The 22,396-nt window shown below is 46.9% G+C and overlaps 1 protein-coding gene across 6 annotated transcripts in view; it reads left to right on the forward strand.

Moving 5' to 3' along the window:
* Positions 1 to 22,396, forward strand: part of MID2 (midline 2) — a 340,574-nt gene that overhangs the window by 221,081 nt on the left and 97,097 nt on the right. For all 6 annotated transcript variants that reach the window (XM_084639504.1, XM_084639503.1, XM_084639505.1 and 3 more), the window contains one exon: positions 459 to 554. In XM_084639504.1, the coding sequence (XP_084495630.1) occupies positions 459 to 554 (96 nt within the window). The remainder of the gene's footprint in view (positions 1 to 458; positions 555 to 22,396) is intronic.

The raw sequence follows: 22,396 nt of genomic DNA on the forward strand, positions 1-22,396 counted from the left end.
AAAAAATCAAGGCAGGGTTAAAAACCTACCTCCCAAATTCCAGGAGGTGCCTCCAGAGGAGGCACAAACACAGTCCCTCCTCTGGGCTGATGACCTTTAAGGGTGCAGGCTGCATTGCCAAACCCTGTGGGCCACTTGTACTGTGCTGCCCTCTAGCCACCCATGAAAGTTACTGTAGTTGTCAACCTGGGATAATGAAATAACATTAACTTTGGCTTAGAAGCAGATTATTGTGCCTCCCTCTTCTACATGAAGCAGCATTCCAGCATTCTGTGGTAGCTGCATATGGCCCGGGTGGAAGCTGCCAGTGCCCAAAGCCGTTAATGTGTGTGTGTTTTGTCATCAATAATGTTCTGAGATGTTCATAATCCGTGGAGCTGGTTCTCCAGCTCTGCTGATGCTTATGCTCTCTTTCTTTCTTTTTTTCCCTTCATTCCTTCCCGTTTCTGTGCTGGCAGCAAACCCTGGAGACGAACCTCACCAACCTGGTTAAACGCAATAGCGAACTCGAAAACCAGATGGCCAAGCTGATACAGATCTGCCAGCAGGTGGAGGTACGTGGTGGCAATGCTTCATAGAGCGGGGGTCTGTGCTGGCTGAGGGGTGTGTGCATTGGGGGCGTGATACCTGCCTGCAGCATGGGAACCCTGAATGGGGGAGAGGGGTTATTTGGGGTGATGATTGGGGGGCAACGGGGTGAAATTTGGAAAGGGATCATGCAGGGGAAAGCCCTGGCGTGAGATGAATGAGGCTGCAGGATGGTGTCCCAAGGGCAATGGCAGAAACCCCATACCTTGATTAATTTAAATCTAGGCAGGACAGACTGCTGGTAAATACTATATTACAATGAGCAAACTGCACTAGCTATGGGGGAGGTAGCTTAATAGCACGTTCCCTCTAACCAAGATTGTTCTGTGCAATTCTCCCATGGCAGCTGGATGTTGGGAGGTGGACGGTGTCAGTGATGAGTGGGGGCATGCACTGCCTGACCACTGTGGGTGCGTCATCCTCTCAGGGTGTAGGGGGATTAGTTGACACAGGGAGGTGTAGTTTACATCTCCTTGCCCCAGGTTGGGCCAGTCTGGCCCAATATAGCTAGAGTTGTGAGCCGGTAAAGTGTCTGAGACAATTTCTCGGGAGAAGATAGTTTGTCTGGAGAAGGGAAAATGGAAGTGGCTGATGGAACATAAACGAATAATTATAACTGTACTGTGGAGAGGAGTATGGAGTAAGCAGCATGGGGTCTGCACTGGAGTCTCTGCTCTTAACTGCCTTTGTAAGTGCTGTGGAGGAAGCAGAAACCCTTATGCAGTGAGAGCTGGAGAGACCGTATCGTAAAACACCCCTGTTAGAGGACAAACAAGCAACAATCAATGAGATGAGAGGTAGTGTAGATAGTTGCAGGGGGAACACCTTCCAATCCCGATCCTACAAGGTGATGTGCACATGTGAACACCCGCTATTGCAGTGGGGCACTGTGAGAGTACAGGGCCCACATGTGGGCTCAGGGCTCAAGTGGGGAAGTACGAAAGAAGAAGGAATTCTGTGCTATTTGGAATTTGAGTGCTGCTGCATGGACACAGACAGGCCTGTGTTGCTTGTGGGTGGTTACAGTTGTGATGGGTTGGACCCCCCTTTCTGGGGCACCACCTGATGTGCTGGGGTCTCACTGAGCCCACCCTTTCCACCAGCCTGGGTTTCCTAACCCTGTTTTTGCTGTGCTAGGCTCTCAAGCCTTCTCCAGCGTGCGCATGCACGCACACACACACGAGCACACACACATCCAGCTGCAGAGACCGACTGAAATCAGCTCCTCCTTTGGGGTATAAATCCAAAATAATATTGTCTCGCGCTGTGTAGAAATATCTGCACAGCGCAATCTCATAAAAATGCACCCTCTCCCTCAGTGTGGAGAGAGATATGCACAGCTTTTTGCGCCCTCTCTCCCCCAAGATATGAATTCCACAAACTGGGTTTTGGAATAAACAAAAACAAGTTTATAAACTATAAAAGATATATTTTAAGTGATTATAAGGGATAGCAAGCAGAACAAAGCAAATTTATTGAGCAAATAAAACAAAACACGCAAACTAAACATAATACACTACAGAAACAGGTTAAACATAGTAATTTTGCACCCTAAATGTTGTTTAGGTAGGTTGTAGAGTTTCTGTAGCTCAGAGTTCCAGTTATATCTCTTTACAGGCTAGACCCCTGTTCTCAGCCTGGACTCATCCCTTGCCTTCCCATAGCTTAGTTCCTTGGTTTCTTCGGAAGCTTTCAACCGTCTTCCTTCTCGGGTCGGCAGGCAAATGGAGAGTCCCAATTGCCTTGCTTCCCAGCCTTAAATAGAATTTACATAAGGCGGGAAGCCTTCGTTTCCCAGTGGAAAAGTACCAGTAATGTCCCAGGTGGTATTCTGTACCAGGTGACCTTATCACCTGACCTTGCAGTGTCAAAGCAACCATGAAACAAGGTTTATTTGCAAATGTCCACAGGAAGGAACTTCAGGGAAGATGGGAGATCCACATCTTCGAAGGTTCATTGTTTTTTCCTAATGGCCCTTTAAGACTCATTGCTTTCCCAAGTACACACACAGTTGTAATTGTTAAATAGACAATATTCCTAACTTCAGATACAGAAATAATACATACATACAAATTGGATAAATACATTCAGTAAATCATAACCTTTCCAATGATACCTCACATGACCCGTCTTGCATAAAGCATGTCTTAGTTATGCCATATTCATATCATAACCATATTTCTATGAAGAATATGGGGTGTAACATCACAATGGTGTCTATGCCGCTAACTGATTATAGAATCCTGATAACCGTCATGGCTGGGCTGGGCCACTGTATAGGGTTGCCAATTTGCTAATTGCACAAAACTGAACATCCTTGCCCCACCCCCTGCCCTTCCCCAAGGCCCTATCCTGCCCCACCCCTTCTCTGAGGCCCCGCCCCAATTTACTCCATCTCCACTCCCTCCATTGCTCACTCTCCCCCACCCTCACTCACTTTCACTGGGCTGGGGAAGAGGGTTGTGGTGTGGTGGGGTGAGGGCTCTGGCTGCAGGTGTGAACACTGGTGTGGAGCCAGGGATGAGGGGTTTGGCGTTCAGGAGGGGATTCTGGGCAGCAGCCAAGGGCTTTGGATTGCAGAAGGGGGCTCAGAGCTGGGACAGCAGTGTGGGAGGGGGTGCGGGGTGTAGGGTCTGGGAGGGAGTTAGGGTGCAGGAGGGAGTTCCAACCTGGGTCAGGGGGGTCAGGGTGAGGGCTCCAGCCGGGCGGCGCTTACCTCAGGCAGCTCCTGGTCCATGGCTCAGAGGGACTAAGGCAGACTTCCTTCCTTCCTGCCTGCCCTGGCTCCGCATGTCTCCTAGAAACAGCTGGCATGTCTGGCCCGTAGGTGGAGGCACGGCCAGGCGGCTCTGCACTGTGCATGCTGCCCCCCTTCTGCAGGTGCTGCCCCCGCAGAGCCAGTGCTCGGGGCGGGGTCAGCACATGGAGGTTCCCTGATTGCCCCTGTGCCTAGGGGCCGCAGGGACATGCCGACTGCTTCTGGGAGCTGCATGGAGCCAGGGAGGGCCGGGAGACTGCCTTAGCCCTGCTGTACCACTGACTGGAATTTTAATGGACCAGTCAGCGGTGCTGACCAAGGCCGCCAGAGTCGCTTTTCATCCGGGCGTTCCAGTTGAAAACTGGATGCCTGGCAAACTTAGCACTGGAGGGGGCTGATGAGGGCTGGGGGTAATGAATGGCACATGATCTCACAGTGTGAAGCTCTAGCAGAGTCAAGCCAGTGCTGTATTGGGATATATCACTTACGAAGTGGTTCCCAATCTTTTTACAAAAGCGACCCTCCCCCCGCCCACTGCCTTTTGTCTCTTTCTGTGACCCAGCATTCTATAAATGCATCCTTTGCCCTGGCATCACAACACTAGTCCTGACCTCGGCCCCCTCTGCCCTCATCCGGCCATGGCAGCTCCTGTCCCACAGTGCTCAGCCAGATGCCCCACTCCAGGTATTGTGGCCTGGTTCATGGGGTCTCAGCACCACTCAGGTTTGGCCCGGTTACCCCTCCGCACCAGGCTGGGAGAAGTATGTGTTTGCCTAGGCCAGGGCCCAGGAATGGGTTACAAATGGATGTGACAACTAATCTAGAAACTTCCAACAACCCACTGTTTGGAAAATACCAAATTAGGTCACTCAGCATCCTTTGTCTGACCCAAAACCTGTTTGTCAGCTTTGTTGTGGACACAAATTTCATACATGACTTCATAAATATTGCAATGATTATGAAGATCAGGATGACATAACCTTTTGTTAGCTATCTTACATTATATTCTCTCTGGATAAATACTAGGAAAGCAGTGTGCTAGGTGTAGTGAGTTTGGCAGGGCTGTTAGGAGCCTTGACACAGAGCAGTGGCTCCTTTCCCAGCTAGTACCAATTGACCTCAGTGTCACACAAAGGAGCTTGGGAGGGTGGGGGTGGAGGGGATACAGGGAATTGCTGGGCAAGGTGACAGGGACTGCAAAGGAGGAAGACTGGGACTAGTAATAGTTGGGGGAGACTGAGACTAGGAATGGCTGGGCAAAGAGACTGAGATGGGGATCAGACTCCTGGGACTTGGAAGTCAAGGAGAATGATGGTGGCTGAGATGATGGCCCAGGAATGAGGAAGAGACAGGAGTGGTACAGGGACAGGCTGGGGCAGAAGGGGTCAAGTTTGAGGGAAAGAGGCAGAAGTCTGAGCCCATTAAAGCACACTTCGCTCTAGAATCTGGAATGAAACCCAAAATTCCTGAGTCTCACTATTTCTCTGCAGTCAGCAAATATCTGTGAAACCCACTGGCGAAGTTTATGGCTCACCTCTCTCTAGTGGCTGGTCCACACAGAGGATGACAACCTACTATTACTATCAGTTACTCTTAGTTCAAGTGGCAGAGGTCTGTGCAGTGGATCTAAAGGTTCCAGCCCTGCTGATGAGCCAGGTGGTTATACCTTTTCAGTTTTCTGTTTTAAAAACCTAGGACATTTACACGGAGATCATTATTGTGGTTGCAAAGTCAAGCACTCAAAAGTTAGGAAATGTCAGAATTAGGGAAACCTTAATTCTACCCCCTTGTGCATGTGCATCATGACACCATCTTTAATTACATGATCACATACTAGTTTTTCCACACTAGTTTTTCCCCTGGCCTCATTCAGTGCACAGAATGGACCTGTTCTGGGGATGAATCAAGGGGGGCACTTTTCTTGATCTGCTCCTCACAAACCGGGTAGAATTAGTGGGGGAAGCAAAAGTGGATGGGAATCTGGGAGGCAGTGACCATGAGTTGGCTGAGTTCAGGATCCTGACGCAGGGAAGAAAGGTAAGCAGCAGGATACGGACCCTGGACTTCAGGAAAGCAGACTTCGACTCCCTCAGGGAACGGATGGCCAGGATCCCCTGAGGGACTAACTTGAAGGGGAAAGGAGTCCAGGAGAGCTGGCTGTATTTCAAGGAATCCCTGTTGAGGTTACAGGGACAAACCATCCCGATGAGTCGAAAGAATAGTAAATATGGCAGGCGACCAGCTTGGCTTAATGGTGAAATCCTAGCGGATCTTAAACATAAAAAAGAAGCTTACAAGAAGTGGAAGGTTGGACATATGACCAGGGAAGAGTATAAAAATATTGCTCGGGCATGTAGGAATGATATCAGGAGGGCCAAATCGCACCTGGAGCTGCAGCTAGCCAGAGATGTCAAGAGTAACAAGAAGGGTTTCTTCAGGTATGTTGGCAACAAGAAGAAAGCCAAGGAAAGTGTGGGCCCCTTACTGAATGAGGGAGGCAACCTAGTGACAGAGGATGTGGAAAAAGCTAATGTACTCAATGCTTTTTTTGCCTCTGTTTTCACTAACAAGGTCAGCTCCCAGACTGCTGCGCTGGGCATCACAAAATGGGGAAGAGATGGCCAGCCCTCTGTGGAGATAGAGGTGGTTAGGGACTATTTAGAAAAGCTGGACGTGCACAAGTCCATGGGGCCGGACGAGTTGCATCCGAGAATGCTGAAGGAATTGGCGGCTGTGATTGCAGAGCCATTGGCCATTATCTTTGAAAACTCGTGGCGAACCGGGGAAGTCCCGGATGACTGGAAAAAGGCTAATGTAGTGCCAATCTTTAAAAAAGGGAAGAAGGAGGATCCTGGGAACTACAGGCCAGTCAGCCTCACCTCAGTCCCTGGAAAAATCATGGAGCAGGTCCTCAAAGAATCAATCCTGAAGCACTTGCATGAGAGGAAAGTGATCAGGAACAGCCAGCATGGATTCACCAAGGGAAGGTCATGCCTGACTAATCTAATCGCCTTTTATGATGAGATTACTGGTTCTGTGGATGAAGGGAAAGCAGTGGATGTATTGTTTCTTGACTTTAGCAAAGCTTTTGACACGGTCTCCCACAGTATTCTTGTCAGCAAGTTAAGGAAGTATGGGCTGGATGAATGCACTATAAGGTGGGTAGAAAGCTGGCTAGATTGTCGGGCTCAACGGGTAGTGATCAATGGCTCCATGTCTAGTTGGCAGCCGGTATCAAGTGGAGTGCCCCAAGGGTCGGTCCTGGGGCCGGTTTTGTTCAATATCTTCATAAATGATCTGGAGGGTGGTGTGGATTGCACTCTCAGCAAATTTGCGGATGATACTAAACTGGGAGGAGTGGTAGATACGCTGGAGGGGAGGGATAGGATACAGAAGGACCTAGACAAATTGGAGGATTGGGCCAAAAGAAATCTGATGAGGTTCAATAAGGATAAGTGCAGGGTCCTGCACTTAGGACGGAAGAACCCTATGCACAGCTACAGACTAGGGACCGAATGGCTAGGCAGCAGTTCTGCAGAAAAGGTCCTAGTGGTGACAGTGGACGAGAAGCTGGATATGAGTCAGCAGTGTGCCCTTGTTGCCAAGAAGGCCAATGGCATTTTGGGATGTATAAGTAGGGGCATAGCGAGCAGATCGAGGGACGTGATCGTTCCCCTCTATTCGACATTGGTGAGGCCTCATCTGGAGTACTGTGTCCAGTTTTGGGCCCCACACTTCAAGAAGGATGTGGATAAATTGGAGAGAGTCCAGCGAAGGGCAACAAAAATGATTAGGGGACTGGAACACATGACTTATGAGGAGAGGCTGAGGGAGCTGGGATTGTTTAGCCTGCAGAAGAGAAGAATGAGGGGGGATTTGATAGCTGCTTTCAACTACCTGAAAGGGGGTTCCAAAGAGGATGGCTCTAGACTGTTCTCAATGGTAGCAGATGACAGAACGAGGAGTAATGGTCTCAAGTTGCAGTGGGGGAGGTTTAGATTGGATATTAGGAAAAACTTTTTCACTAAGAGGGTGGTGAAACACTGGAATGCGTTACCTAGGGAGGTGGTAGAATCTCCTTCCTTAGAGGTTTTTAAGGTCAGGCTTGACAAAGCCCTTGGCTGGGATGATTTAACTGGGAATTGGTCCTGCTTCGAGCAGGGGGTTGGACTAGATGACCTTCTGGGGTCCCTTCCAACCCTGATATTCTATGATTCTATGATATATGGTGAAGGAGGCTGTTGTCGTTTGTTGCAGAAGTTGGATAACTTCTAGTGAATGAGGCAGGAGGCTGCAGAAAGAGAAGGGATGGTTGGATGATGAAGGTAGTTGAATACTGCCCTGGAGAACTGGATTCTGTCCCTGTCTTTACCACAGAGCTCCTATGTGATTCTGGGCAAGTCACATAAACCAAACTTTTCACAGGTGGTCACTAACTGTGTGTTCCTCATTTTCTGGGTACCTGACTTGATACCCTGGGGTCTGAAGTGCTGAGTGCTCACAGCTATGACTGAAGTCAATAGGAGCTAGGCTTTGAGCATACAAAGTGCTGTATAATGCTAAGTGATCTCAAAAATCCAGTCCTAGATTTCTCATTTTGTGTCACCAGTCTTTAGTGGAGGCTTTTGATGTTAATCTGTGCTTCAGCCCGCCACCTGTAAGATATCACCACCACTCCTCTTACAGGAGGATTGGATACTGTAGTGATGAGTGCCATGAAAAATTAATAATTTTGTCTCCAGAGGAGGGTTTGAACAGTGCGCAAAAAGTAAGGCAGGGGCAACACCTTGAAGAATGTGGATAACGTGAGATATTGAAAAGCTGCTCGTTGAGTGAGCACCATCTATTCTGTGCACTGAATGAGGCAGGAGTCCTATGGAAAAAATAGCATGTGATAATGTAATCAAAGACTATATTATTGTGCATATGCACAAGGGAGCAGAATTAAAGTTGCACAGGGAACCTTAATTCTGGCATCTCTCCGCTGCTGAGTGCCTGACTTTGCAACCTTGATAATGTTCTCTTGATGTATTTTGAGTGTGTATAATTATATGACTACATTTGAGACACTAGAGAGAATGAGAAGCAGAGTGATAAAGATGGTGAGAGGATTGGAGCTCATGGCCTAACAAAAGAGAGATGAAGGCAAATGAATACGTGCAGCTTGGAGAAGCAGGGACAATGGGTGAGTGATAACTGGAAGTGCTTGAAAGGGAATGACATAAAAGGGGCAGAGGTTGAAGGTGGTGAAATGGGTGGGGAATGTAAGCCGGACCAGTGGTCTGGAATTAAAGCAGGATGGGTTTCAGTTGAAGTTGGTCCTATTCCAGGAGGGAGGTCGAACAGCATTTGCCAAGGGATGTAGATGCAATGGAGGCATCAATATAGGAGGTGTCTGAAAGCAAAGTAGCAAGACTGTTTACAATAAGCGCAGATGAGAACATCCTTCCGTAGTGAAGGAGGAGACGCTACGTGACCCAGGAGAGCCCTTTCCAACAAGCCGGTTCCTCTGTAATTCTGCGGCTGTCCTATTTCAGCTGCTAACACTCGCCCATCAATCGGCAGGCCTCTTGCCACGATTATCAGTAAATATTTGACGTACCTGGCCCCTTTGCAAAACTATTGAAACCTTGTGGGAAACAAAAGAAACAGCATCTGCTTAGGCCGAGCAGTCTCATCATTTTCCTCACAAAATGAAGGGGATTTTTTTGTTTGAAAACAATGAAAAGGCTGACTTAGTGGGAGGTGACAATGCAAGTGAGAGCATGTTTGGGAAACACACTGACGATGCACGGATGAGCAAGTGTCATACTCCAGCCTGTCAATAAACGAGTGCATTTTGTTCTCTGCAAGAGTTTGTCTGTTCTTACTGCACCTCAAACCATTGGCCTGTCCTAATCCGTCCCAGCAGAGTCTTCTGATGGTGGCATGAGCATAAGCCCAGCTTCCCAGGCCTTTGGCGTGTGAGGGGGGACAACTAGCCATCCCTTTGCCCTATGCACACGCTCGTGGCACTGTTGTGTGGAAGTCACTGGCAGTCATGCTAAGGCATTCAACCCTGCTATATACACTGGGGCAAAACCCCTTTTGAACCCTGTCTGTGCTATGACTGTGCACCCTCCAAACCGAGCCTTTTAAAGAGTCATTTAAAAGAATGGTACAGTATGGCATATACAGCCAAAGAGCCATGGTATGAGGCCCTTTAGGTGACTGAAGTGGGCTCTGCCAGCTCTGTGCCCTCTGATACCCATCCCCTAGAATAGAAGTCATGTCAGGGACAAAGGGAAACCTGGAAGATGTTGTGGTCCACTGTGACACACCTCACTCCCCTCAGTACTTCAGCTAGCTCATTGCAGTTGTCAGGCACCAGAGTCCAGAACCTAGACAGGGAGGGGTCAGGTTACTAACCTAGTTGGTTCATGACAAGCTTCCCTGTTCCCCTACTACCTCCTCTCTGGCTGAATCACACTGATGTCTGATGGAGTGCAGCACCGCCCCACCCCCCACTGCCAAGGAGACACCTCCCTCCCCTGCCCCAGCAGCACCTTTCCTAGCACGAGGGCAAGTGTCAGACCCACTCCAGAGAGGTCCCTGCTCCTGCATCTAGAGCTCTGCCCCATCCCAAGCCTGAGGAAAGGGACACAGTTCTGGACTCTCACCCTCTTACTCCGCTGGGTTATGCATGCCTAGGTGGGGTGGGAAAGATGGGCTACTTAGCTCAGAGGGGCTAGTTGCACTGGGGGTTCTGAGGTACTGATGCCCATTTTGGAATTAGCAGTTTGTCCCTTTAAGGAACAATAGCAGAGCAATGAATGAGACCCAACTGAGCACAGGGTCTGCGGCCCTAGGAGCATGCATGGCATAGGGTGGGGGAAATTTTTCCCACAGTCCATTTCAGATGGGGAGTTCGCTATCACCATTGGTTATCACCACGGAAGACAGCATGAGCTAGCAGCACACCTTCTGGGAGAGGACTCAGTGTTCCATGTGATCTGAAATCCTCAGCAGGGCAGGCTCCGGACACAAGGGCGGATTGGAATTTATTGGTCAAAACTGTGTTTTGATGGAAAATTGGATTTTCAATTAAACAAAATTTAAGCAAAAAAAGTTTTGCTTTCTGCTGAAAATTTCATTTTTTTCCATGGAAAGTTTCTTCTCTATGAGCCGGGATTCCCTGGCAGCTGGATTTCATCTCCTGTAATGCACCGTAGCCAGAAATTGCATGATGCAAATCATTCCCTCACCTAAAGGGGAGACCAGGGTGCATTATGGGAGATGTAGTCAAGGGGGGCAAAGTGGGGACACAAGGAGCAAAGTACAACTCCCATGAAGCACTGCAACTCCAAGTTTTAGCCAGAAAGGTCTGGATTTTGTGGTTTTGGTGGAAAGTCAGAATTTCCGGGGGAGGGAAATTACCAAAAACAAAAGGGTTTTTTTTTCATTTCTGTCAAAAATTTTCCGCCCGCGGAAAATTAAAAAATGGCCCAGCTGCGCTGGATACATTTCCGTCACTGTCTTGCCCCTGAGGCATTCAGTGTAGCCTTCCTGGAGAGCCTGAGGCTGTTTCTACACTTCAAATACTCCAGCGAAACGTCACAGCTGCGGCTGTGCCGCTGTCGCGCTTCCGGGTAGACACTCACTCCGGTGATGGGACGTAATTAACCCACCTCCCCAAGAGGCGGCACCTAGGTCAGTGGAAGAATTCTTCTGTCAACCCAGCACTGTCGGCACCAGGGACTAGACTGGCATAGCTACATCTCTCAGGGGTGTCGATTTTTCATGTCCCTCAGAGAAGTAGCAATACCAAGGTAAGTTTTCAGTGTAGACCAGCTCTGAGAATCTAATCTCATTAAAATGAGATTTATTAGTCAGAGTCAAAGGTAGAGTTGTCAGGGGTCTGTTTTTTTACCCGAAAGTCTCTTCGAAAAGGGGATCTGGCAGTGTCCGGTAAAAAAAAATCCGGTTACATTGGGTAGGGTGGGAGGCGCTGGGTCATCAACCTGTGCCAGCCCCTGCTCATCCAGGGCTGCCTCCTATCTGCATCTTGTGGGCAGGCAGGCAGCAGGCTGCAGCTCCCATTCCAGCCCTAGAGCAGAGGGAGCCGAGCTGGCAGTGGGTGCAGAGAGTGGAGAGGATCAAGCGCTGAGGGAGGGGGAGGAGAGGAGAGGAGCAAGTGGAGGGGGTGGGGCCTCGGGGGTGGGGCAGGAAGATCCAGTTTTCAGAAATTAGAAAGTTGGCAACTCCTAGTCAAAGGAGGTCTGGTCAAAACCAAAGAAACGGTCTGTGTAGGGGATCTATCCGGACCCTACAGAGCTCTGCCAGATGGGTCCCCATTGTGGCATTACATGACAGTTCCATTTCTAACATGTCATCTCTCTCCTCTCTGACCCGTCTGGTGGGCAGTCTGGCAGGGTATGTCGACACTGGAGTGTTTGGGTAACTGATTGCCAATTAACTGGCAGTGGTTAACACCTCTGGAAAGGCTACTCCGGACACTACCTAGATGTTTGTTCCAGGCTACGGTACTCTTCTGCTTTCAAATATGAATGACACCAGGTCAGACTGCTGATTGTCAAGGTCACAGAATACAGATGTTTCCAAGAAATAAGCAGTAGGACGAGGTGGACTATCTTCTCCCACTCTGCATTCTCTAAACATATTGTTTTTTTTCCCATGCCTAAATTTTTTTCATGCCTAAATTGATTCCTTCCTCTTTTCTCCCTCCCCTCCAAAAACATGATTATGAAACTGCACCCTCCCTGCTATCAGAAACCAAGATTAGGATTTCCATTGGCTGAATCCTGTAGCCAAACCAGCTGCAGTTTTCACAGGCAGGCCAGCAGCAACTGGAAAATGTTTTGTATTGAGGATTACAGGAAAGAATCAGAGGAAAACAGAAGATCACCTTTAATCCCATTGAAGATTAAATCTGATCTGACCTTGCTCTCTGACCACTTGATCTATAAAATTCTTTGTCTTGCTGATTAGCAGTCAGGCCTCCTTTGTTTGCATTTCCAGGGGAAGCCTCTGTAGAATGCACACCCAATAGAAAGTGTATGCCAACTGATTAATGGTTACTCTTGGCTATTACTGCATGGACCAGGAGTTCATAAATATGGAGCCCTTGCAAATAACAACTGAAGGGAAGAAAGTGGTTAATACCTATTGTTCTTTCAAAGTGCATAACAATTAATAGTAAATTAGTTTGCTGTTTTGTTTGCTGAGGTGATTCATGGAGAGAGGCCATTGCAATTAGTTTCTTCGTAATGGGCTATTGATTTTCAGTTACTAAATTAAGCAGCAGTTCTTCAAACAAGTTCCTTTAAAAAGAATAAAGACACTGATCTACTGAAGGGATCTCGGAAATGGATTTAGGTTATTTTTGTCGATACTTCAGCAAATTTGTCATGAAGGTTATTTATCTAGTTGAGTTACATTTCCCCAGGCAGAGACACCTCACACCTGCAGTAGATAGAATGCTCCTACTACTCAGCCTCGCTATAGCTTTCAATGCAGCTGCTGACCACAAGCTGCTCAGGGACTAGCTGCAGCCACGGATGACACAGAACTATAGTGGCTCCAATCATCCCTCTCCAATAGGACCCAGAGAGTGGTGATGGGTAACTGCTTCTCATCTAGAGTCCCAGAAGGACCCCGCTGCCCTCCCTCCGCCTGAGAGCACTGGGAGAAGTGTTGAGGCTCCCCGACCAGCCAGCTCTGAAACTCTGCAGGTTTTGGCTAAATCATGTCCCTGTTCTTTGACCAGCTCCACTCTTAATCCAGGAAGGGGAGACAAGAAGCAAATCTAGTCAGGCCCTCCCCATGCAGAGGTAATTTACCTGTGACAACTGCAATGGACATTAGAGAAAGTCCTGAGTGAGAGAATGAGCAATCTATGTGAACTTGCTTTTGAATGATGCTTTGAGCTTGCTTCTTGCTCCAGTTTTACAGAGATGCAATTCCAGTGGCTTTGTGCCTTGGCACCTGTATCTCAGAGAAATTACCTGGAAGTAATCCAAGACATGCAGCTGTCCCTGTTGCCTCCCTATGGCTGGCTGAGGATAGTCTCCACAAGGGAAGGTTTTTCTTCTAATGAGCATCATTCTAGCCATGTTCCCAGGGCTCCTTCTCTCCCTCCTGCCTGCGCCCCTCACTGTGGCTCATGACAGAGAGCATTAATAAGGGGGAATGAAGCGTGAATAGATTTTTGCAAGCAGAATATTCAGAGCAAGAGCTGTAACCTCACCAGGCAAAATGAAAGTGACTAACATTCAAAGTTTTTATAGGTCAGGGTATGACTCAAAGGCCCTGCCGGGGATGGAAGATGGACACATCTGCATATGTCAGTGTCTTCTGTTTTGTGAAAGGTGGTCATCTAGGGAAATTTTATAGAGAGCTGCTGGTAGGCTCTATATGTTCAGCTTTCTGAACTGTGCAATGAGTAAATGACAAGATTTTTTGACCTTATGTTAGATCCCCAAGTGAGATCTGCTCCTGTATTAGCTATTGCTCACATTTTATAGGTTGCCTGTAAGGTCATCTGCATCAGTCCCATCTGTGAAAGGCTGGCTTCCAATCCTAAAGCTGAGTGGACTATGTGGCTGATCCTGATCCAGTAGCAGGGAGTAGATGTAGATTTAAATATTAGAGACATGTTTTAAACAAAAGACCGTCCTGCAGGGAAATGAAGGTACCTAAATCCAGGTCTTGGCCAGTGCAGAGAGCAAAGGAGGGGGCTGTGTGTGAGAGAGATTTGTTGGACAGGAGAATAGGGGAGTGAAAGTTCACTTCTAGTGAGGACTCTGACTTGTGTTTTTATTTTTATGTTGGGAAGAGGCGCTAGGTATTTCTCTGTCAAACAGGTCAGCAGTGTTCAATGCCTTTTCTATTCAGATGGACTACAGAGCCTAGATACACAACTCAACAGAATCTTTGAATTCTTTGAAATATACACCCTTGGATTCAAACTTACAACACATCCTGTCACTCCTACATAATCTGTTCCACAGGTTCCCGGTCTGCCTGAAAACAGGATTCCCACTCTAAAGCCCTTTTCAAGGAAAACTATATATATATATCCCCCATGCTCTTCTGAATGGGTGAGATACTTTGTCAGCCCTGCCCATGGCTTTAAGTTCACCCCTGGGATCTATAACAAATTTATCTGTGATAAATTAAGTGGTTTGATATTTCTTTAGATCCTGGAAGTCTAGTCTGTAGTTTTCTACTTCATTTGGAAGTTTTAAGCTTTGTAAATCATTTCTCATAAAATCACAGTTGAAATACATTTCTCTTTCTTAACAAACTATGCCTCCCTAGCCACCAGAGGCAGCATTTGAGAAAGAACATTCAAACATGGAGCAGAAAACATCTTTGCTATTCTAGATTTACCCTTTGGGCTTGGGTTCAAGGGATTCTACCTTACAAAGTCTTCCTTGCCATTGTATAACTAGGCACCAGTGACCCCTAATTGTATTGTTCAGTCTCTTGTTCACCTTCATTCCTAAAGCCTACCCAGAAAGCTGTGTTACTAGAGTGGTAAGATAGCCCAGTTAAGTATTAAAAAGTCAGGAAATAACATTAGTGCTGAACATGCAACCTTAATTCTGCCCCCAGTGTATATAATGTTATGATCCCATATTATTTCTGTATACTCCAAGCAAACAGCATTAGTCTGAGTAATTTATCTGAAAAGTATACTGTAAACCAAGCATACTCCATGTGCTACAGGATGAGGATAACCATGCAGAAGAATTGTGAAAAATTGCTAGTTCACAGGTAGTTTTACAGTTAACTGCCTCAGCCTCCGGATTACACTGGAGAGATGTTGAGCTGCTGCTTAGGGCTTGTCTACACTTAAAAGCAACGGTGGCACAGCGCTGTCCACACTGGGATTTAGGTCTTTTCCATTGATTTAGCACTGTCTACATGGGGATTTAGGTCAGATTAAGTACGTTTCTCTGGGTGTGGATTTTTCACACCCCTGAGTAATATAACTCGGTCAACCTAATTTTCTAGAGTAGACCAGCACTTAGTAGGAGAATGTATAGTACACGCGTGTTGCGAAAATGATTAAAATACAGGTCTGAAGCTTGGTTTACACCTCAAACATATGTCGACCTGTCTATGTTACTCACATGCCTGAGAAACGTAGTTAAGCCCCAATGTAAACACTGGTAAACAATGTAAACACTGTTGAGGTTACAGGGACAAACCATCCCGATGAGTCGAAAGAATAGTAAATATGGCAGGCGACCAACTTGGCTTAATGGTGAAATCCTAGCGGATCTTAAACATAAAAAAGAAGCTTACAAGAAGTGGAAGGTTGGACATATGACCAGGGAAGAGTATAAAAATATTGCTCGGGCATGTAGGAATGATATCAGGAGGGCCAAATCGCACCTGGAGCTGCAGCTAGCCAGAGATGTCAAGAGTAACAAGAAGGGTTTCTTCAGGTATGTTGGCAACAAGAAGAAAGCCAAGGAACGTGTGGGCCCCTTACTGAATGAGGGAGGCAACCTAGTGACAGAGGATGTGGAAAAAGCTAATGTACTCAATGCTTTTTTTGCCTCTGTTTTCACTAACAAAGTCAGCTCCCAGACTGCTGTGCTGGGCATCACAAAATGGGGAAGAGATGGCCAGCCCTCTGTGGAGATAGAGGTGGTTAGGGACTATTTAGAAAAGCTGGACGTGCACAAGTCCATGGGGCCGGACGAGTTGCATCCGAGAGGGCTGAAGGAATTGGCGGCTGTGATTGCAGAGCCATTGGCCATTATCTTGGAAAACTCGTGGCGAACTGGGGAAGTCCCGGATGACTGGAAAAAGGCTAATGTAGTGCCAATCTTTAAAAAAGGGAAGAAGGAGGATCCTGGGAACTACAGGCCAGTCAGCCTCACCTCAGTCCCTGGAAAAATCATGGAGCAGGTCCTCAAAGAATCAATCCTGAAGCACTTGCATGAGAGGAAAGTGATCAGGAACAGCCAGCATGGATTCACCAAGGGAAGGTCATGCCTGACTAATCTAATCGCCTTCTATGATGAGATTACTGGTTCTGTGGATGAAGGGAAAGCAGTGGATGTATTGTTTCTTGACTTTAGCAAAGCTTTTGACACGGTCTCCCACAGTATTCTTGTCAGCAAGTTAAGGAAGTTTGGGCTGGATGAATGCACTATAAGGTGGGTAGAAAGCTGGCTAGATTGTCGGGCTCAACGGGTAGTGATCAATGGCTCCATGTCTAGTTGGCAGCCGGTATCAAGTGGAGTGCCCCAAGGGTCGGTCCTGGGGCCAGTTTTGTTCAATATCTTCATAAATGATCTGGAGGATGGTGTGGATTGCACTCTCAGCAAATTTGCGGATGATACTAAACTGGGAGGAGTGGTAGATATGCTTGAGGGGAGGGATAGGATACAGAAGGACCTAGACAAATTGGAGGATTGGGCCAAAAGAAATCTGATGAGGTTCAATAAGGATAAGTGCAGGGTCCTGCACTTAGGACGGAAGAACCCAATGCACAGCTACAGACTAGGGACCGAATGGCTAGGCAGCAGTTCTGCGGAAAAGGACCTAGGGGTGACAGTGGACGAGAAGCTGGATATGAGTCAGCAGTGTGCCCTTGTTGCCAAGAAGGCCAATGGCATTTTGGGATATATAAGTAGGGGCATAGCGAGCAGATCGAGGGACGTGATCGTTCCCCTCTATTTGACATTGGTGAGGCCTCATCTGGAGTACTGTGTCCAGTTTTGGGCCCCACACTTCAAGAAGGATGTGGATAAATTGGAGAGAGTCCAGCGAAGGGCAACAAAAATGATTAGGGGCCTGGAACACATGACTTATGAGGAGAGGCTGAGGGAGCTGGGATTGTTTAGCCTGCAGAAGAGAAGAATGAGGGGGGATTTGATAGCTGCTTTCAACTACCTGAAAGGGGGTTCCAAAGAGGATGGCTCTAGACTGTTCTCAATGGTAGCAGATGACAGAACGAGGAGTAATGGTCTTAAGTTGCAGTGGGGGAGGTTTAGATTGGATATTAGGAAAAACTTTTTCACTAAGAGGGTGGTGAAACACTGGAATGCGTTACCTAGGGAGGTGGTAGAATCTCCTTCCTTAGATATTTTTAAGGTCAGGCTTGACAAAGCCCTTGGCTGGGATGATTTAACTGGGAATTGGTCCTGCTTCGAGCAGGGGGTTGGACTAGATGACCTTCTGGGGTCCCTTCCAACCCTGATATTCTATGATTCTATGATTCTATGGTAGGTCTATGGAAGAATTCATCCTTCTACCTACCACTTCTCAAGGAGATGGATTCACTACACTGACAGAAAAACCTTTTGCATTGCTGTAGCAAGTGTCTACACTACAGCAGCATAGCTTTGCTGCTGTAGCACTCAGAGAGAAGAACGTTTCTCTGTAAAGCGTCTGTCAGTCAAGATACCTGACTCACTGTGGCCATGCAGTTGGTGCAGGAAGAAGTATTCCCAAATGTGACACCTGTGCATGTAGAAAGACACACACATATTTTTAACGGGATATCAGGGAGCAACATGGCCGCTAACTCTGCCTGGCTCCCTTGTGCATAGCCTAGTCTTATGCTTGGCTGCTCTCCTGTAACTGGGTCACAACACTGTTTACAGTATCTGGGGCACTGGGGTGGCTAGTCGCCCCAACAATCTATTCAGTAGGAGATCCCAGAATAATTTGACCCAAGTGTAGCTGGGGCTGTTCTGTGTACATGTCCTCTGGGCGCATAGCCTCCTGAAGCATTCTAGGAGAGTTATTGAGATCTCCCAGAATGCACTGGTACAGGCAAGATTAGGTGCCGTGGCAGTTGCAGATACGCAAATGTGGCTGACATGTGGGTGTGTAGTGCAAGAAGCCTCTTGTCTGAATACAGTTCAGTGAACCAGTGTGTCTCGTAGCCAGGTAAAATGGGAGTGGCACAAAGCGATTGCAAAAACATAGTAGCACTTGTAGTGTGAACAGGCCTGAGCTACCTGTGTATGAATGACTGCATAGCAGATCCTTCCTTAAACTGCCTGTTACAAATACAACCCAAAAAACCCCAAACAAACAAAAAACTACTCTGCATGCACAGAACACGATTTTCAAAGGCTCAGATCTGGAACTAATCCAAACCAGTTTACTCCACAAGCCAAGCTGCTGCTCCTCAGTGAGAGCCAGTTCCAGGCTAACAGTCAGCGATTATTCCCCACTTTTTTTGAGTGTTCTGCTTCTCCATGATAGGTCACAGCTGCCCCCACTGCCACAACTGATATATTTGTGGTGTTGGTTCCACTCACCTTATGCTCAAAAAAGATTGAACTGTTTTTGCTCAAATGAGAAAAAAAGTATTCACTCTTGGCTTCTGGACAGAGACCAAACCTGCAAAATTTCAACCCAAAATGTGAAAGCTTCAGAAATTAGATTGGAAACGGTTACACAGCCTTGCTTGTAGGGGGTGCTGGTGCCCATGCTCTAATAGAGTCAGATCTTTTTACTCGTTTAATCTCCCAAAGCGTAAACATGGCGGAACTGCAGATTTTTGCCAATGTTGCGATTTCTGATTTAGAATTGATTTAACTTGGAGTGCTGAATTTTCCATGATATTTAAGATTGCAGGGATAGTGTGATTTGAGTTGCTTGTTATGGATTGTCTCCATGGTCAGCAGTAATTTATGCAGCCCCTCACCTGATATGTCCTTTCTGCTTGTTTCAGAGTAACAGCCGTGTTAGTCTGTATTCGCAAAAAGAAAAGGAGTACTTGTGGCACCTTAGAGACTAACCAATTTATTTGAGCATAAGCTTTCGTGAGCTACAGATTATACAGGCTGCATCCGATGAAGTGAGCTGTAGCTCACGAAAGCTTATGCTCAGATAAATTGGTTAGTCTCTAAGGTGCCACAAGTACTCCTTTCTGCTAGTGATAATGATCACTAAGGGTTCTAAAGCCAGTGCAAATAGCAATGCTGATGAAGGGCATCCCAGTTTAGTGCTTCTGAGAAACAAGGAAGGTGCTCACAAACTATTCCTCCATACCATTGCCTCAAGCGGTTAATAAATCTCTGTAATCACATGCTGTGTCAAAACTATTTAGGGCATGTTAAAGACTCCATTATTCACCCCTGTCAAAAACATATGATGCCTGGAATGACATTGGGTCTAAATTGTCTTTAGATTCCTCTATAATGTCCAATAGGTTACAGAGATTATCTGCTGTTTGTCTCTTTGGAATTAAATCCACCAGATCTTCATTAATTGTTTCCCCTTTCGCTCTATTTAATCTGCTGGTCAGGATTTTAGTAAACCGCTTCTAATCTGTATTTAACAGAGGCTGGTCTATAGCTGCTCTGCTGCTTCAGATCTTTTTGCAATTTCAAAAACAGGGGGATCCATTTTATTCATGGCAACTGGTAGAGTGTTTATTTTATTATAGAAGGAACCCGATTTCTTGCTATAATTTGTCTGACTCCCCTGGTATGCCACCCCTTCCTAGAGAGCGATCCATTGTAACCCTTTCATGGCCTCTCATTTTCACTGTAGTGAGGTATCTTCTTCCTGCTGCTTCTTTCCTAGTTCAGATATTGCAGGTATTAGAAGCTTGGGGGGAGAAAAGGCTCCAGCAGGGATTAATTAGCCTGAGTTAAATGAAATGCATTATAGAGACTTCTCTCTCCTACATTCATTCCACTTCATCACAGGGGTGCCGGAACAGGGGGGCTAGGGGCTATGGGCCATGCCCCCCCCCTTTTTATTGGTTGTAAGGGCGAGCAACGGGGAAGTGGGTGGAGCGGAGTGAGTGGGGGGAAGGTGTGGAGCGGGGTCTCGGGGAGAAGGGGCGGTGCGAGGGTGGAGTCTCGAGCGGCAGTGCAGCGTGGGGAGCTATGGAGGCAGGGTTCAGTCGCCTGTGGCCCCTCCACTTTTAGGGCACTTGTGCTGCTCCGGTTTCATCATGAATAGTAGGGAGAGCCCTAGAACTGGCTGGTTTCTCAAGCTCACCGACCAAAAACCCTGTTACTAGGATCCTGATTATCTAGTCTGTGTTTGAATGGCCCATAGTCACACATACCAGTAAACAGTGTGTGTGCACTTCATATTTTGCCTTGACTAGATTAGATTCTGCAGGATCCACTTGGTAAATGGCTCTGAAATATCCACTGTGATTCATAGATCCCAAGGTCTGAAGGGCCCACTGTGATCATCCAGTCTAGCCCCCTGTATCCCACAGGCCAGAGACCTGCCCCACTATAATTTCAAGGGCAGATCGTTTTGAAAAACATCCACTCTTGCTTTTAAAATTGTCACTGATGGAGACTCCACCACAAGGTGCTGACCTTTCCATTAGCTTGTTTCTAGTCTGAAACTCTCCCTCCAGTGTGCCACCTGTCTCCAGTACGGCTCCACACAGGTTTACCGACCCTTCCCATAACGTTCCTTTTTCTGTTCCGCTGGCAGAAGGCTGCTGTTGTAGCGCCATGGTGTAGACACGTCCTACAGTAACAGAAGGGATTTTTCTGTCGATGTAGGTAATTCACATCCCCGAGCAGCAGTAGTTAGGTCAATGAAAGAATTCTTCGCTCAACCTACACCAGGGGTTAGGTTGGCTTAACTAAGGCACCCGGCGCAATGATCTAAATTTTAAGTGTAGACCAGGGCGGTGAGGCTGGGAAGATGGGAACGTCAGTAAAGGGCCCAGAAGCTTGCTGTGAAACTGAAGCTTTTTGTGGTGGCTCATCCCAGAGCTTCATTCAGTGCTGGCACACTTGGGGCACAGGATCTTCACTACTGGGAAGTGTGGGAGTGTCCATTGTAACACAGTGAGGAGTGGGAGGCTGGAGAGACAAGCACGTGCCTTTAAAAAGTATGGCCATGCTTCCCCTAGCGTGAGGTTAAATCAAAGGGGCTTGTGGGGCTAGTGCCCCACTTCTGGAACTACACTGAATTCTAGGGGACAGATGGCCATTTGCCTGTCTGGTGGAGAAAGTGTAAGGGCACAGAGTCTTACAGCCAGGACACTTTCCAGATCAGGTCTTGATATCCTAGCTAGAGCTGAGCAAAATTTTTGGGACAAACCACTTTTTCCCTGAAAAAATGCAGATTCGGGTTGACAGAAACATTTTACAAATTCACCTCAAATTCACCAGTTTGTTTTGGCCGGGGGGAAAAAAAACAAAGAAATCTGAAGGGAAAAAAAAGTGGAAATGTTTCATTTTCATAGAATCATAGAACTGGAAGGGACCTCGAGATGTCACCTAGTCCAGTCCTCTACATTCAAGGCAGGACCAAATATTCTCTAGACCTGGGATCTCAAACTCAAATCACCACAAGAGCCACATGAGGACTAGTACATTGGCCCAAGGGCTGCATCACTGAAACCTTTTCACACAACGATACAAAAGTATAGTAAAAAATGAAGACTAATATAGTATGCTATTAAAAGTCAATGTATTAACTTTTTAAAAACCGTAATGCGAAGATGTGTTTTGATAAAATATAAACACTCAGTAATGCACCTCACTCAAACGACAAAACACGCATTTACTTTTAGAATTACTTTGACTAATATTTAGCTTGTGATCCACTATGATCCCCAGATCCCTTTCCGCAGTACTCCTTCCTAGGCAGTCATTTCCCATTTTATATGTGTGCAACTAATTGTTCCCTCTTAAGTGGAGTACTTTGCCTTTGTGCTTATTGAATTTCATCCTATGTACTTCAGACCATTTCTCCAGTTTGTCCAGATCATTTTGAATTTTAATCCTATCCTCCAAAGCACTTGCAACCCCTCCTAGCTTGATATCGTCCACAAACTTTATAAGTGTACTGTCTATGCCATTATCTAAATCACTGATGAAGATATTGAACAGAACCAGACCCAGAACCAATCCCTGCAGGACCCCACTCGTTATGCCCTTCCATCATGACTGTGAACCACTGATAACTACTCTCTGGGAATGATTTTCCAACCAGTTATGCACCCACCTTATAGTAGCTCCATCTAGGTTGTATTTCTCTAGTTTGTTTATGAGAAGGTCATGCAAGACCATATCGAAAGCCTTA

Source organism: Lepidochelys olivacea (assembly GCF_965140295.1).
Source record: "Lepidochelys olivacea isolate rLepOli2 genome assembly, chromosome: 9".
Lineage (NCBI taxonomy): Eukaryota > Metazoa > Chordata > Testudines > Cheloniidae > Lepidochelys > Lepidochelys olivacea.